This window comes from Elephas maximus, chromosome 11 (assembly GCF_024166365.1).
Source record: "Elephas maximus indicus isolate mEleMax1 chromosome 11, mEleMax1 primary haplotype, whole genome shotgun sequence".
NCBI lineage: Eukaryota > Metazoa > Chordata > Mammalia > Proboscidea > Elephantidae > Elephas > Elephas maximus.
Genome location: NC_064829.1, coordinates 59,499,447 through 59,516,970, shown reverse-complemented (window position 1 = coordinate 59,516,970; position 17,524 = coordinate 59,499,447). Strand labels below are relative to the sequence as shown.

Below are 17,524 nucleotides of genomic sequence, written 5' to 3'. Positions count from 1 at the left end.
AAATTTTTTTCCGGCATTTTAAGGTATTTTCTCTACCTAAAATAATATTAGTTGAAATAGAAAAGGAATATGGAAAAAGCAAAAGACATCAGTTGTACTGACAATGAACAGATTCCAACTCCTTCCTGAGTCAAACTCCATACCAGTTCCCCAGTTTGTAACTATCACTATTATAATATCCTCAGATACAAAGCACAAACTTTGCATTTATGTAAGTGCAAAATCAATCAGAGCAACAATGAAAAACTGTTCTCAGAAATTTAGAGGGAACTTACAAGGAAAGAAAAAGCATTGTGAAAGGGAGGGTTGTGCTATTAGTACCTTAACATCATTTTCTGGCCAGTTATCCACAATTGATTTAATATGGCCTCTGTCTGAGATTGAAATAAATAATCCCCTGCAACAGAACAAAAACACCTTTGCATTTCACAACAGTTTTTGTTTGTTTGTAAGTTTCTGTTCGTAACTGGAATATCTAGATATTATAATAAAACATCAAGACATGGTATAATTTCCAAGTAGATTTAGTTAAAGTCACACTGCTTATTTTCAACTACTCCAAACTGTCCTTACATTGCTCATACAACAGCTGCAACAAAGATTATTGTTAAATGATGTGACTATTTTACCCAAGAAGAAATGTATCCAACATCTCATGTTTAAATAAACTTGCTACAGCTCCAGTAAAAAATGATATAAAGATAAATCACTAGAACAGGTGAGCATAATAAGGATAATTATCATTAATACTCAATGAAACTCAAAATATGAAATCTGAAAGAACAGGAAGGGAGGGAACAAAATCACAGGAAATTTACATAAAAGATGGCACGCCTGGAGGGCTAGGACAAAATGAATATTTTAAATATAGCATATTGTTATCCAATTGAGATTTAAAATAAAAATGGAAACACAGATTCTAGAAAATAGGTCAGGCAGAGATGAGGGTCAGATTCTCACACTTAACTTTCTCGCTGGAATCTTAACTTTGGCATTACTGTTCTAGCTCAAATCATCAGTTCAGTTCAGCGATTTCTTAACCATGGCTGCAAATTAAAATCATCACATGAGCTTTTGAAAAATGCCAGATGCCCAGGGTCCCATGCCCAAAGATTCTGATTTCAAGTTTCATGCCATTATGTTCGGCGAAGATACTGACCATGCCTTTAATCTTTTTAAATTTATTGAGACTTGCTTTGTGATCTAATACGTCATATGGTCTATGCTGGGGAATAATCCATGTGTACCAGAAAAGAATGTACATTGGGCTGTTGCTGGGTACAGTGATCTATATCTATCAATCTATTTGCTGGGTTTAGTTGGTTTACTGTGCTGTTCAAATCCTCTATTTCTTTATTGACCTTCTTTCTAGACATTCTATGTACTATCGAAAGTAGTGTACTAAGGTCTCCAACTATTATTGTAAAATGGTCTATTTCTCCCCTTGATATTAAAGTTGCCACCTCAGCTCTCTTTTGGTTACTATTTTCATGGGATATTTTTTTCCATCCTTTCATTTTCAACCTATTTGTGTCCTTGGGCCCAAGATGTGTCTCTTGTAGACAGAGTATAGTTGGATCATGTTTTTTAATTCATTCTGCCATTTTGCCTTTTGACTGGAGCATTTAGTCCATTTATAGTCATTGTATCTACTGATAAGGAAAGACATTTCTGCCATTTTGTTGTTTTTTGTGTGCCTTATACCTTTAAAGGGAGCCCTGGTGGCACAGTGGTTAAGAGCCTGACTGCTAACCAAAAGGTGAGCAGTTCAAATCCACCAGCCGCTCCTTGGAAACCCTGTGGAGCAGTTCTATTCTGTCCTATAGAGTCACTATGAGTTGGAACCTACTCGACGGCACCTAACAACAACAATATATCTTCTTTGTCTCTCATTTCCTCCCATAGTGCCTTCTTTTGTGTGTAACTAATTTTTTGTAGTGAATCACTCTGTTTCCCTTCTCCTTTCCTTTTGTATATACTTTTTAGTTATTTTTCCTTCAGAGAGTCTGATTTAATTGGCCTGGAGTTTGGATCAGTCAACCAAGCAAGATGTACTGATTATCTTCTATGCAAAAACAAACAAATGAACCCAAAACCACTGCACGGTACACTGCACAAATAATACACAATATCTGGCCTCACCCAAAAGCTATGCTTCTCATGTTTCATGTCAATTCTCAATCCTTGCACATTAGAATCACCCAGGAGCTTTTATGAGACACCAACACTTGGGCCTAACTCTAGACTAACTGAATCAGAATCTCTGGGGTTGGGGCCCAGGCATCAGTGTTTTTTTGTTTCCCTTCTTCCTTTAATCTGGTTGAAGAAATACTATTCTGAGTAAAAAATCTATTTTAAAGGAGTTGAACAGCTGGGATATATCATAAAAATGGTTTAGAAACATTAACTGATGCCAGCATATGGGCTAGAATAGACAATGTTTCTCAAGTGTCTTCTGGGGAATATCTGCAACAAAATCACTAAGTGTGTTCATTAATATCTGGACCCCAGACCTCTCTTTCATCAGATTTCGGGGATGGGAAGGAGAGGGGAGTGGACAGGTTATCAACACTTTTAATAATTATCAACACTTCTAGTAAGTCTCACAGATGTCTCTCATGCACATTGAAGTCTGAGAGGAGGAGAAATGGAAGGTAAATGCTATCACAGTTTTGAATTTCTACGTTTGTATCGATGCTAGCTGAACACGGGAAAGATACTAGGAGTGAGGAGAATTCTACTAGGTTAAAGGAACAAGAAAACTGAAATTAAGTGAAAATCACATTTATAGAACGCTTACAATTTTACAAAGAACCATCATATCAGTTTCTGCATCTAATCTCGACAGCTCTTTGACAGGTACTGTTATCCCTATTTACAGATGAAAAAACAAATTCAGAGGGATTGGGCTGACTCAGCTAAGGACTTGAGTCAGTGACCCATTCCAATAGTCTTTCCACTTAAAAAATTTGGAGGTGCTAGAATTATTTACACTAAAATTTATGAAAGTTCATATAAAAAAAAGAAAAGAAAAAATAGAAATTAAAGCTGACAAAAACTGAGAAATAATCGATTTGTTAATGTGGTCAGATTGCCAAAAACTTTGATGATAATTCTGGAGAATCTGCCACCAAAATTAAAACTATTTTATTTTTGTACAAAAAAACATAATAATCCCCTAAAAATCACAATAATTTAAAGAAGGTCAGGAATGAATGATGCTATTTCTACACAAATAGAAAATATGTGATTGGGATAGTTTACAACACATAAAATGAAAATGTAATAGGTATTATGGAGTAATTTTTTTCCCCCCTACATGTAATCATTTACATACATATTTTTTAAAATAAGCCTTACTTAGGTCTTCTAAAGATGTTTCCATACTGGCAGCAGGCAAGGCCAACTGTCGGTGTATATACAATTGGCATTAGACTTTCAATATCATCTTCTAGTATTCTATAAAATAATTTCTCATTTCTTTCCTGAATTCCCATGATATAGATGTATCTGAAATTAAGCACAGTAAACAGTGTCAAAGTCAACCTGCATAACATTCCAAGTTTTGGTTTTTGGAAGTTAAACCTAAAGGTCTAAAACTGAGCCCCCGCCCAAAACCCCAAAAGAGACCAAAACCCTAAATTATCACTATATTGTCACTAAGATTAAAAAACTAATAAGAATGAAAATATACTTTAATGGTAGGTGATGATGAGGATGAAAATGATGGTGATGAAGAAGAAAATAACAGAACCAACAGCTAACATTTACTGAGCCTTTGCTGTGAGCCAGGTCGTATGCATGGCATTGGAAATACAAAGATGAACATGAGGCCCCTACTCTAAAGGAACTAATCTTGTAAAAGGAGACTGACATGTAAATGAGGTAGCAGAATAAAACAGCATTCATTCAAGTGTTTGCTGAACACTAACTACATGCCAGGCACTATTCTGAAGACCAGGGATATAAGAAGTGACCTCTATCGTTATGGAGTTTATAATCCAGTAGGGTTAAAGGCATTATAAGGTTGATATACCGTACAGCACAGAGGTAGCACCATTTGGTGAGATGATAAGAGGAAGAGAAATAAGTTTTGGGGAAAGATGAGTTCTATTTGAGACATATTTAATTCAAAATGATTATTGATTATTTAAGCCAATATTTCCCAGTTTTTTTAATTTTATTTTTTGAAAAAGTTATAAGCAGTCCTTATTATTCAAGATTCTTTATCAGTGAATTTGCCTACTCCCTAAAATTTCTTTTTAATTGCAAAATCTATACTTGTGATGCTTTTGCCCCACATTCCACAAAGGGTGGAATGGTCAATTCTCATTATGTATGGTAGTTACGTTCTACACTCGCTGCAAACACTGAATTAGAGAATACTACCTACTTGCCAGCCTTGCTTCCTCCATGCTGAACTTACTTTAGTTCCTCAAATGCACCACAAGTCTTACCTTGCAGTTGGTACACACGATGCCCCGTTGCCTGGAACACCCTATCCAGGCATAGTCCTGTGTTCATGCTCTCAGAACGCAGCTCAAGTGGCACATTCTCTGGGGGTTCTTTTCTGCCCATCTCTCACCTCCACCACCTCCTATTTTCTGGTCTCATAATACGCTACGCCCTTTTTATAACTCACTCCACTTTCCCTGTCCTAGATTATACCATGAGTTTGAGACTAGCACCTTATACACTTTCATATTTTCAGGAACCCAGCAAAACCCAAACCAGATCAATGTTATATTTTTATCTTTTTTGTGGGAAAATAACATTGTTGTGCGAATAGCATCAATACAAACAAGATCATACCACGAGGCCTTCAGGTGATCTTTGTTCAGCTTCCTCTCATGACTAAATGGCTCTTCTAAACATCACTCTTTTGAACAACCTATTCAATTTTAGCCCATCTATGATCTTCATATTCTACTTCATAAGGAAAATCAAGGTCACCAGGCGTGATGAGTATCCACAATCTCTGCTCCATCTCCTGTAAACTCATCTGTACTTATACCTGTATTTGCCTCTTTGTCCCTGCCTCAGAGAACAAGCTTTTCTTTGTTCTTATTCAAGGCCAGCCTCTTCATCTCTGCACAGACCCTATGCCCTCTCCCTTTCTTTGGGACTCTGCTCTATCCATTATCCTTTCTCCTGTGCTCATTCCTCACACTATAAACATGTTCAACTTTCTTCCAGTCTGACAACATATCCCCTTAAGCTCAAATCCCAGTCTTTCTTCCCCCTCTGTGATTGTTACGGTTGTGTGTCAACTTGATTGGGCCAGGATTCTCAGTGGTCTGGTAGATATGATGTAGTTTGGCAGTTGTACAATGATGTCATCACTTCCATGATGAGATGTGATATAATGTGATCACCTCCATGATAGGATCTGCTGTGAGTAGCTAATCAGTTCAAGGGACGTTTCCTTTAGGGAGTGGCCTGCATTCAATATAGGTGGGCTTTCTGGCAAAGCTCATGGGCTTTTGCTCGACCTGGATCCTGCCGCTGGCTCCTGTTTGTCTGACCTCCAGTTTTTGGAACTTGTGCTAGCAGCTTATCTGCTGCTGTCTTGCCTGCCAATCTTGGGATTCAGTCACCACAGCTTGTGAGCCAGGAGAAGCCTCCAGTTTGACCCATGGACTTGGGACTTTGCAGCCTCTACAACTCTGTGAGCCATATCCTTAATATAAACCTCTCTCTATATATACTTGTACACTTTACTGCCTTTGCTTCACTAGAGAACCCAGCCTAAGACATTTGGTGTCAAGAGTGGTTCTAGAGAAACAAAATTGTAAGGATGAGTTTTCTAAATTAGTTCTTGTGTCTGGTTAGTCTTAAAGACGTTGAAGACTCTGCTTCTAGTAGTAAACAGAGCACTATTAATGCATGGCATGAGATGGCAATAGAAATACGCAAAATATCACCACCAATACATCAGGTATTGGCGAGAGGCGAGACTCTGGGTGATCACATGTTTGATACCCTTCTACAATTTTGTCATAATGAGAAGTATAAGAAAGCTGGATGGTTGGATCTACTTTTGCTAGACAAAGTAGTGAAAGAGATGAGCTCAGGGCTTCAGAGTCAAAGCTCAAGCTCTGTATAAACAACCTTAACATTTCCACTTCTGCCTTGAAGGAAAGCCTTATTTCTTGCCATAACAGAGCTGATATTGCTGAAAACCAAACCCAGAGTCTTATAAGAATGGCTGAATTATAACACCAACTGAATTCCCAACCTTGAGTAGTGTCTGAAGTTAAAGTAAGGGCACTGATTGGGAAGAAATGGGGTCCTGAAATTTGGGATGGGGACATATGGGCAGATATCAGGAAGCTGTGGACAATGACCCCCTAACTTCCACTGAATCACTCCTGCCAACAGAACCAGCCCTCTCACTCCCATGTGAAGAGACTACTCCATCTTTGTCTAAGCCATCCTCCTCAGTAAAACCATTAACCAATCCACCTCCATCTGATGAGATTAACTCGGCTGTGTCTGAACAGCCTTTGTCTGAGTCATTCCCTGTGGCATCACCTGAGGCAGATGCCCTACAAGACAATGCTGAATATTCTCAAAACACATCACCACCCATTTTGACTTCTAGATTTATAATTACACTTCATTCCCAGCCAGCCCCAAAAGGTGAAGCACAAAGTGAGACCCAGGAGGAGGTACACTACACTCCAAAAGAACTTATGACTTTTCTAATATGTACAAACAGAAATCTGGGAAGTATGTATGGGAATGATTATTAAGGGTGTAGTATAATGGTAAAAGGAACATAAAGATGGATCAGTCTGAGTTTACTCATACAAGCCCTCTAGGCACAGATTCTTCATTCAGTGTTTCAGCTCAAGAGGTTAGCAAAGGATCTAGTAGTTTATCTGGTTAGGTTGCTGAAGCATGAATTATGCGGTGGCCTACAGTATACCGAGTTGAAGCACCAGACCTGCCTTGGTATATTATAGAAGAAGGTATCCAAAGGCTTAGGGAAATTGGCATGTTAGAGTGGATATATAAAGTTAGAGCCACAGACCCACATATGGTGTGCCCAGAGGACACACATTTCACCACAATGGTGAGGAACAAATTTGGGAAGGGAGTGCCGGCATCCTTGAAGACTGCTGTAATTGTTACTTTATAGACATCAGATTTGACAGTGGGAACTGCCCTAACTGAATTAAGACACCTAACTACAATGAAGTCCTGGTGGCAGTGGTTAACTGGCTACTAACCAAAAGGTTGGCAGTTCAAATCTTCCAGGCACTCCTTGGGAAACCTATGGGGCAGCTCTACCCTGTCGTATAGAGTTGCTATGAGTTGGATTTGACTCAACAGCAATGGCAACTACGGTGGGGCTGGACTGGACTGCATGGTAATAGGGTCCAAGTGGCAGCACTCAATCGACAAAGACAACGGGGGCATGGTGATCGTAACGGACAGCCAAGTCAAAGCAGAAATGAGAATAGTCTGACTCGTATGGACTTATGACACTGGCTACTTAGTCATGGTGTCCCTAGGAATGAAATAAATAGGAAATTTACTGAATATTTACTTCATCTGTACAAAGGAAGATTTATAGGTCAATTGAACAGCAGTCAAAGTCGAATTGCCAGGATAGAGTGTCAAGCCATTTAATCAATTCCCAGAATTGAGAGAGTTTACAGACCCACAACCCCTTGAATGAAGGGGAGGCGGGTCCCCTTGAGGAAGGACTCCACTACACTGCCAAAAGTTTATACTGTTAATCTTTCTCCCAGTCTTCCCTCAAAGGACCTATGGCCTTTTACAAAAGTGACTGTTCACTGGGGAAAAGGAAATAATGAGACTTTTCAGGGAATACTGATACTAGCTCTGAACTGAAACTAATTCCAAGAGATCCAAAATGTCACCATGGCCTACCAGACAAAGTAGGGGACATATGGGATCAGGTTATTAAGGAAGTCTTAGCTCATATCCATGTCACAGTAGGTCCAGTGGGTCCCTGAACCCATTCTGTAGTGATTTCCCCAGTTCCAGAATGCTTAATTGGAACAGATATACTCACGACAACTGATGAAACCCCCACACTGGGTCCCTGACAAGTGGAGTAAGGGCTATTATGGTAGGAAAAGCCAAGTGGAAGCCATTAGAACTGACCCTACGTAGGAAAACAGTAAAACAAAAACAATATGGCATTCCTGGAGGGATTGTAGAGACTTGAAGGATGCAGGGGTTGTGATTCCCACCATATCCCCATTCAACTCGCATATTTGGCCTATGCAAAAAACATGGATTGTGGAGAATGACAGTGCAATATCAAAAACTCAATCAGGTGGTGATTCCAGTTGCAGCTGTTGTTCCAGATGTAGTTTCATTGCTTGAGCAAATTAATACACCTCCTGGTACCTGGTATGCAGCTATTGATCTGGCTAATGTCTTTTTCTCCATACCTGTATCAAAGGCCCACCAGAAGCAGTTTGCCTTCAGCTGACAAGGCCAGCAATATACCTTCAGTGTCCTACCTCAGAGCTATAGCAACTCTCCGGCCCTATGTCATAATTTAGTCTGCAGGGACCTTGACTGCCTTTACCTTCCACAAGATGTCACACTGGTCCGTTACACTGAAGACATTATGCTGATTGGCCCTAGTAAGGACGACATGTCAACAACTCTGGACTTGCTGGTAAAACGATGCTAGAGGGTGGGAAATTAATCCAACAAAAATTCAGGCACCTTCCACCTTAAGTGAAATTTCTAGGGGTCCAGTGGTGTGGGGTATGTCAAGGTATTCCTTATAAAATGAAAGATAAGTTATTGCATCTGGCCCCTCCCACAACTAAAAAGGAGGTACAACACCTAGTGGGCCTCTTTGGACTTTGGAGGCAACATATCCCTCATTTGGGTGTGCTACTCCAGCCTATTTATCAAATGACTCAAAAAGCGGCTAGTTTTGAGTGGGGCACAGAACAAAAGACAGCTCTGCAACAGGTTCAGGCTGCCATGCAAGCAGCTCTGCCACGTGGGCCATATGATCTGGTTGATCCAATGTTACGTGAAGTGGCAGTGGCAAACAGAGATGCTGTTTAGCATCTTTGGCAGGCCCCTATTGGTAAATCACACAGCAGGCCCTTAGGATTTTGGAGCAACACGCTGCCATCCTCTGCAAATAACTACTCTTATTTTGGGAAACAGGTTTTGGCCTGTTACTGGGCCTTAGTAGAGACTAATGCTTAACCATGGGCCACCAAGTCACCATCCAGCCTGAGGTGCCCATCATGAACTGGGTGTTGTCTCTCCCACAGAGCCATAAAGTTGGACAAGCATAGCAGCACTCCATCATTCAACAGAAGTGGTATATATGAGATTGACCCTGAGAAGAACTGAAGGCACAAGTAAGTTGCATGAGGAAGTGGCCCAAATTCCCATGGTCTCCACTCCTGTCACACTACCTTCCATCTTCCAGTCTGCACCTATGGCCTCCTGGGGAGTTCATTATGATCAGCTGACTGAGGAAGACCAACCTCATGCCTAGTTTAGAGATGGTTCTGCACGATATGCAGGCACTACTCAAAAGGGGACAGTGGGCAGCACCACAGCCCCTTTCTGGCACCTCCCTGACAGACAGTGGTTAAGGGAAATCCTCCCAATGGGCAGAACTTCAAGCACTGCATCTAACTGTTCACTTTGCTCAGAAGGAGAAATGGCCAAATGTACAACTGTATGGTGATTCATGGGCTGTGTCCAGTGGTTTGGCTGGATGGTCAGGGACTTGGAAGGAACATGATTGGAAAATCGGAGATGTTTGTGGAAGAGGTATGTAGACAGAACTCTCTGAATGGGCAAAGAAGTGAAGATATTTGTGTCTCATGTGAATGCTCACCAAAGGGTGACCTTGGCAGAGGAGGATTTTAACAATCAAGTGGATAGGATGACGCGTTCTGTGGAAACTAGTCATCCTCTTTCCCTAGCCACTCCTGTCACTGCCCAATGGGCTCATGAGCCAAGTGGCCATGGTGGCAGGGATGGAGATTACGCATGGGCTCAGCAACATGGACTTCTACTCACTACGGCCAATTTGGCTATAGCCCCTGCTGGGTGCTCAATCTGCCAGCAACAGAGACTAACACTGAGTCCCTGGTATGGTACCATTCCTCGAGTTGATCAGCCAGCAACCTAGTAACAGGTTGATTACACTGGACTGCTTACATCATGGAAAAGACAGTGTTATTATTGGAACAGACACTCTGGATATAGATTTGCCTTCCCTGCACACAGTGTTTCTACCAAAACTACCACCCATGGACTTACAGAATGCCTTATCCACCATCACGGTATCCCACACAGCATCGCCTCGGATCAAGGGCCTCATTTCACAACACATAAGTCTGGCGGTGGGCCCACGCTCATGGAATGCACTGGTCTTACCATGTTCCCTACCATCCTGAAGCAGCTGGCTTGCTAGAACAATGGAATGGCCTTCTAAACACAATTACAGTGCCAGCTAGGTGGCAATACCTTGCCGGGATGGAGCAATGTTCTCTAGGCAGCTGTATATGCTCTAAACCAGTGTCCAATATATGGTGCTATGTGTCCTACAGGCAGGATTCATGGGTCCAGGAATCAAAGAGTGGAAGGACAGTGGCACCACTCACTATTACTCCTAGTGACCCACTCGCAAAATTTTTGCTTCCGGTCCCTGCAACCCTATGCTCTGCAGGTCTAAAGGTCTTAGTTCCAGAGGGAGGAAAGCTCCCACCTGGAGATACATCACTTATTCCACTGAACTGGAAGTTAAGAATGTCACCTGGCCATTTTGGGCTTTTCAACCTCTGGATCAACAGGCAAAAAAGGGAATTACCATATTGGCTGGTGTGGTTGATCTTGATTACCAAGAAAAATTCGATTGATATTACATAATGGAGGTAAAGAAGAGTATGTCTGGAATGCAGGAGATCCCTTATGACATCTCTTAGTACTACCATGCCCTGTGATTAAAATCAATGAAAAACTACAGCAGCCCAATTTTCAACATGAATACTAATGTCCCAGATCCTTCAGGAATGAAGGTTTGGTTTGCCCCATTAGGCAAAGAACCATGACCAGCTGAGGTGCTTGTTGAGGACAAAGGGAATATGGAATGGGTGGCTGAAAAAGGTTCTTCTAAATACCAGTCACGACCATATGACCAGTTGCAAAAATGAGGACTGTACTGTCCTATTTCTTACTTGTATGTCTATAGGGTTGCTATGAGTCAGAATTGACTCAACGGCACTGGGTTCACTGGGTTATGGGTGCATCAAGTATTTTTGTATTCTTCACTTATAAAATACAAGATGTAAACAGGGCCAGTGCGTTTTCAGTTGTACATGTTAGTTGTATCCTGTTAGGTGCAAGTATGACTTTGTCTTTATTCAGAGATTATGAGATTATGTATAGTTTATGGAGATGTGTGCAGGGGGCAGGATGACGAGGCATGGACTGTGATCATGAAGGTTGTGTGTCGACTTGGCTGGGCCATGATTCTCAGTGGTCTGGCAGTTATGATATAGTTTGGCAGTCATATGATGATGTAAGCGCCACCATGGTGAGATGTGGTATAATGTAATCACCTCCATGACGGGATTTGCTGTGAGTAGACAATCAGTTGAAAGGCAGTTTCCCTGGGGGTGTGGCCTGCATCAAATATGTAAGTTTACCTTCTGGTAAGACTCGTGGACTTTTGCTCACTTTGGATCCTGCAGCTGGCTCCTGTTAATCTGACCTCTGGTTCTTGGGACCTGGCCTAGCAGGTTACCTGCTGTCTTGCCCGCCAATCTTGGGATTCACGGGTCTCCACAGCTTGTGAGCCAGAAGCCTCCAGTCTGACCCAGGGACTTGGGACTTTCCCATCTCTACAACCGCACGAGCCATTTTCTTGATATAAATCTCTCTATATATATTTTATATGCTTTACTGCTTTTGCTTCTCTAGAGAACCCACTCTGAGGCACCCTCTTACCTAATCTTCTTGAAAGAGTAGTCTATGTTTTCTCCCCTTCCATTCATTCCTGAACTTACTGCAATCTGCCATTAGCCTCAGGACATCAAAGAAACCACTCTCATCAGTTACCAAAAACCTCCTATATTTAACAAACCCAATAGATATTTTTATTCATGTATTCAACCTGAATGCTCTACCCAGAATACCTTGTCCTTCTCTCTTATTTGCCTGCTACCTACAACAAATTATTAAAATTCAGCTCTGTTCAACACATCTTCCAGGAAGCTTTATCTGATTCCCCATGTGGGGCGAGGTGCCCTCTTCATTCTTTCAGGATATACCCTGCATGTATCTTTTTCTCGTTGTACTATACACTCTAGTATAGAGTACAATGGTAGTCAGAGTGTAACTCTCTGTTGATGAGTTCCTAGAAAGCAGGGCTGTTTGGTCTTAGGGTGACTATATGCTCTAGTTTGCCTAGGACAATTTGGTTATGCATCTTTTTCATTCCCCACAATGTCATGGATTGGATGATATATAGTTACCCTATTACCCACTTTATAACCTCAGTGGTTAGTACAGTGGCACACACAAAGTAGGTGCTTATTATGGATTGAATTGTGTCCCCCAAAAATGTGCGTCAACTTGGCTAGGCCACGGTTCCCAGTATTGTGTGACTGTCCACCATTTTGTCATCTGATGTGTTGTGTGTTGTAAATCCTACATCTATGTTAATGAGGCAATATTAGAAACAGTTACATTAATGAGGCAGGACTCATTTTATAAGATTAGGCTGTATCTTTTGTTTTTACATATTTTTTCTGGACTTATCTTTTTAGTTTTTTTTTTTTTTTTTAATGGTACTTTAGATGAAGGTTTACAGAGCAAACTAGTTTCTCATTAAACCATACACATACTGTTTTGTGACACTGGTTGCCAGATTAGCTTGTATCTTGAGTAGATCTCTTTTGAGATACAAAAGAAGAAGCAAACAAAAAGACAGGAGGACCTAATACCACCAAGAAAGCATTGCTGGGAACACAGCACGTCCTTTGAATTCGGGGTTCCTGCACTGAGAAGCTCCTAGACCAGGGGGAGATTGATGACGAGGACCTTCCCCCAGAGCCAACAGAGAATGAAAGCCTTCCCCTAGAACCGGCACCTTGAATTTGGACTTCTGGCCTCCTAAACTGTAAGAGAACAAATTTTTATTTGTTAAAGCCATCCACTTGTGGTATTTCTGTTATAGTAGCACTAGATTTTTTTTTTTTTTTAGATAACTAGGAGTGCTAAATAAAAGTTGTTGAATAAACTGGGTGGAAATCAGATGGTATTCTTCGCTTCTAAAGTTCCATTCAAACCTGAAATGTTCAGTGATTTTAAGCATAAAAACCTGACTTTGGGTAAATTTTACTATTGTGAACAAAAGTGAATTATTTACTAAAGTGAGTAAAACAAAAACTCCAGTATAAAAACACCAGTTAACTGACAAAAATACGAACTTCATTATGAGACTATATATTTCTCATGCCACAATAACCATAACCCTCCCAATTTTGCTGATCAAAACATCAATAAAAGAATGAACATCTAAAAAACTCTTACTTTTCCAAAGGGTCACTCATTTTTTTCAAGTTTCTCTTGAATCGTAAGGCTTGAATATCTTGTGTCTCTATTTTGGGAGGTAGAAGTCCTTGAAGGCCAAGCATTTGTCGTTCCTGTAACGTAAATGCCATTCCCTAAAAAGGAAAAACAAAATTAAAAATTATTACTTGCTGGATGAACAATAATGCTGTCCCTTTTTTTTTTTTTTTAATCTAGTTTAAATGCAAATTTAAAAAATCAATTTTTTTTTCCACCACGCTTTCCCCATGCTGCTTAAAATTTATGAGACTGATAATATCCAGTATTGACAAGGGTGTAGTAAAAGAGGCACTCTCACATACCACTGCTGGGAGCATAAGCTGGTTAAGGAAGACAATTTTAAAGTATACATCATTTTTTAATGCACATACTCTAAAACAGGCAGTTTTATCTCTAGATAACCATCCTAGAGAAACAGTCATACATGAAGTAAAGAAGCTTTATCTATAAAGAGACTAGTTGTAGAGCTGTTTCTAGTTCTTCTGGCTGTTACAAACTAACTAGAAGTCTACCAATTATGGAATAGTTAAAGAACTCGTGGTAATATTCAAACCATGGAATACCATGTAAGAGTTAAAAATAGAATGTGGTCAATATACCTACAAGTATATAGTACAAGGATCTCTAAGACACACTGTTAAGAGGAAAAAAGAAACAAGCTGCAAATCAAAACACTTGCTGTTAGAAAACCTACACAAAGTAAACTAAACACGTACACACACATTATAAATGAAATCAACAGAATACAGTCTGGAAGAACACAAACCAAACTGACAACAGAGGCTACCTCCCCAGAAAGGAATGAAGTTGACAGAGGGAAGGGTAAGGAGGGACAAATGATACTTATGAAAAAATTAATCTGTATCATAAGAAAATCTTTTCTGATTTGTGGTATTTAGCTGTCAGTTAAATTCTGTGTATTGACGTGATGTCAGTGAAAATGACAAGAGTAACAAAGTCTTTAAAAAATCTTTTTCTCCATAAAATCAGGAATGGTACTGGCAAAATTGTCAGAATCAACTTTGTCAAAACTCTGGAAACTAACCAAAGGCTTGCAGAAATTCAGCAATTATTTATTCAAGAAAAATGGCTGAATCTTGGTAAGAACAGCAAGATTTATATCTTTTTACCTTGCCCTATTTCCACTCCTCCCTCCCCAGCTGCTAGGTAGCCTTGAAAATCAACAGTCACTGAAAATCAGTACCTAGTAGCCACTGGAGGGAGTATTCCCAGGGAACTGTCATTACTTGACTTGTCTGTTGGTTTCCTGGAAGACTCCATTTGCAAAACTGCCTTTATTTGACCTGACTCCTAACTTGCCCAGAGTGAACTGCCTTTTCCCCAGGAGGTGTTTGTTGAAAACAATCAGAGGCAATTATTTAACATGGCAGCTGCCTGGGGTGGTGGATAACAATGGAGGTTAGCAATGGGGGTAAACAGTAGGCTAACCAAAAAGCTTAAAAGGAAAACTAGGGAGTGAGATATTCATAAGGAGTTTTGAAAAGCTCTGACATAGTACATGAGTAGAGCTGTGGGCATGTCTAGGAAAGACCTGAGAAGGCTCTAAGCTCTTATATCTTTTTAACCCTGAGGTCCTGTGCAATCAGGAAGTATAGTTGTAAACTGCCTGACCCAGTGCTGAAGGTGTGCCCCGACACACACACAGAACTGCTTGACAAAGACTGGAGTCTTATTCATTCAGGCCTTTAAGGAAATCTCTGTCTAATCATTAGCTGATCACTAACCTGAGTAGAGACATTAATAGCCATACACAACAAGAATACAAACTTTAAAGAACTAGTTCAAATACAAAACAAGTAAGCAACAACAAGTAGCAACAATGACAAAAGCTGGAAGGGAAGTATCTGAGTTCCAGAACTGCCATGTTGTTTTAAATGCCCAGTTTTCAACAAAAAATTATGAGACACAAAAAGAAACAGGACAGTCTGGTCCATACTCAGGGAAAAAGGAAGTTAGTAGAAGCAGACCCCGAGGATGCTCAGACATTGGGCTTACTAGACAAAGCCTTTAAATCTTCTATTTTAAATATTTTCAATGAACTAAAGGACACTATGCCTGAAGAACTAAAGACAAGAACACGATCTTACAAAATAAAGAATATTGATAAAGAGATAAAAATTATAAAAAGAAATTCTAGGATTAAAAAATACAATAACTTAAGTAAAAAACTTCACTAGAGGGGCTCAACAGCAGATTTGAGCAGGTGGAAGAAAGAAGTGGCGAACTTAGAGAGGTCAACTGAGATTATCCAGTCTGAGAAACAGAAAAAAAAAATAGTGAAGAAATACAAACAGAGCCTCAAAAACCTGTGAGACACCATCAAGTGTACCTACATATGCATAACGGGAATTTCAGAAAGAAAGCAGAGAGAGAGAAAGGGGCAGAAGAATATTAAAAAAAATTAATGGCCCAAAATGTTCTAAATTTGATGGAAAACATTAATCTACATATCCAAGAAGTTTATACTTTGATTCAAAGATATAAATAGGTTGAAAGAAAAAGAATGGAAAAAGATATACCATGCATATAGTAAGAAAAGAGCTGAAATAGCTACAGTAATAACAGACAAAATAGACTTTAAAATAAAAATTGTTACTAGAAACAAGGAAGGATTTTTGTAACAAAAGGATCAACCTTCAAGAAGATACAATTACAAACATATATGTACCTAACAAAAGATGCTCAGAATCTATGAAGCAAAAACTGACAGAATTGAAGGGAGAAATACACAATTCAACAAAATAGCTGGAGACTTCAATACCCCCTTTCAAAAATGGATAGAACAACTAGACAGAAGATCCGCAAGGAAAAAGAAGACCTGAACACTATAAAAAACAATACAAGCAGGAGAGCAGTGGGATGCAGACCCCAAATTCTCATAAGACCAGGCTTAATGGTCTGACTGAGACTAGAAGGACCCCGGTGGTCATGGCCCCCAGACCTTCTGTTGGCCCAGGACAGGAACCATTCCTGAAGCCAACTCTTCAGACATGGATTGGACTGGACAATGGGTTGGAGAGGGATGCTGGTGAGGAGTGAGCTTCTTGCATCAGGTGGACACTTGAGACTATGTTGGCATCTCCTGCCTGGAGGGGAGATGGGAGGGTGGAGGGGGTTAGAAGCTGGCAAAATGGACACAAAAAGAGAAAGTGGAGGAAGAGAGCAAGCTGTCTCATAATGGGGAGAGTAATTGGGAGTGTGTAGCAAAGTGTATATGGGTTTTTGTGTGAGAGACTGACTTGATTTGTAAACTTTCACTTAAAGCACAATAAAAATTATTTTAAAAAAAGAAAAAACAACAATACAGACCAACTAGAACTGACATCCACAGAACACTCCATCCCACAGTAGTGGAATACAAACTCTTCAAAAGTATACACGGAATATTCTCCAGGACAGATTGTGTATTAGGCTATAAAACAAGTCTCAATAAACTTAAAAGGATTGAAATCATTCAGAAGTATGTTTTATGACTACAATGCAATGAAATTAGAAATCAAAAACAGAAGGAAACGTGGGGATTTCACAAATATGTGGAAATTAAATAACAACTCCTATATAACCAATGGGTGAAAGAAGAAATCACAACAGAAATTAGAAAATAATTTGGGATGAATTAAAACAAAAACACAACAAACCAAAACTTATGGGATGCAGTGAAGCCAGTACTTAGAAGGAATTTATAGCTGCAAATGCCTATATATAAAAAGCAGAAATATCTCAAATCAATAACCTAACCTTCCACCGTAAGAAATGAGAAAAAGGAATGAGCACACTAAACTCAAAGCAAGAAGATGACAGAAATAATAAAGACTAGACAAAATAAATGAAACAAAGACTAGAAAAACAACAGGAAAAAAAAATCAATGAAACAAAAAGTTGGTTCCTTTAAGAAAAA

At 39.8% G+C, this 17,524-nt stretch overlaps 1 protein-coding gene across 1 annotated transcript in view; it reads right to left on the bottom strand.

Annotated features, from left to right (window-relative positions):
- Nucleotides 1-17,524, bottom strand: part of ME2 (malic enzyme 2) — a 74,093-nt gene that overhangs the window by 35,189 nt on the left and 21,380 nt on the right. Inside the window, exons 3-5 of the mRNA XM_049900473.1 lie at nucleotides 13,567-13,700; nucleotides 3,361-3,510; nucleotides 322-397 (exon numbers count right to left, since the gene is read on the bottom strand). Of these exons, the coding sequence (XP_049756430.1) occupies nucleotides 322-397; nucleotides 3,361-3,510; nucleotides 13,567-13,700 (360 nt within the window). The remainder of the gene's footprint in view (nucleotides 1-321; nucleotides 398-3,360; nucleotides 3,511-13,566; nucleotides 13,701-17,524) is intronic.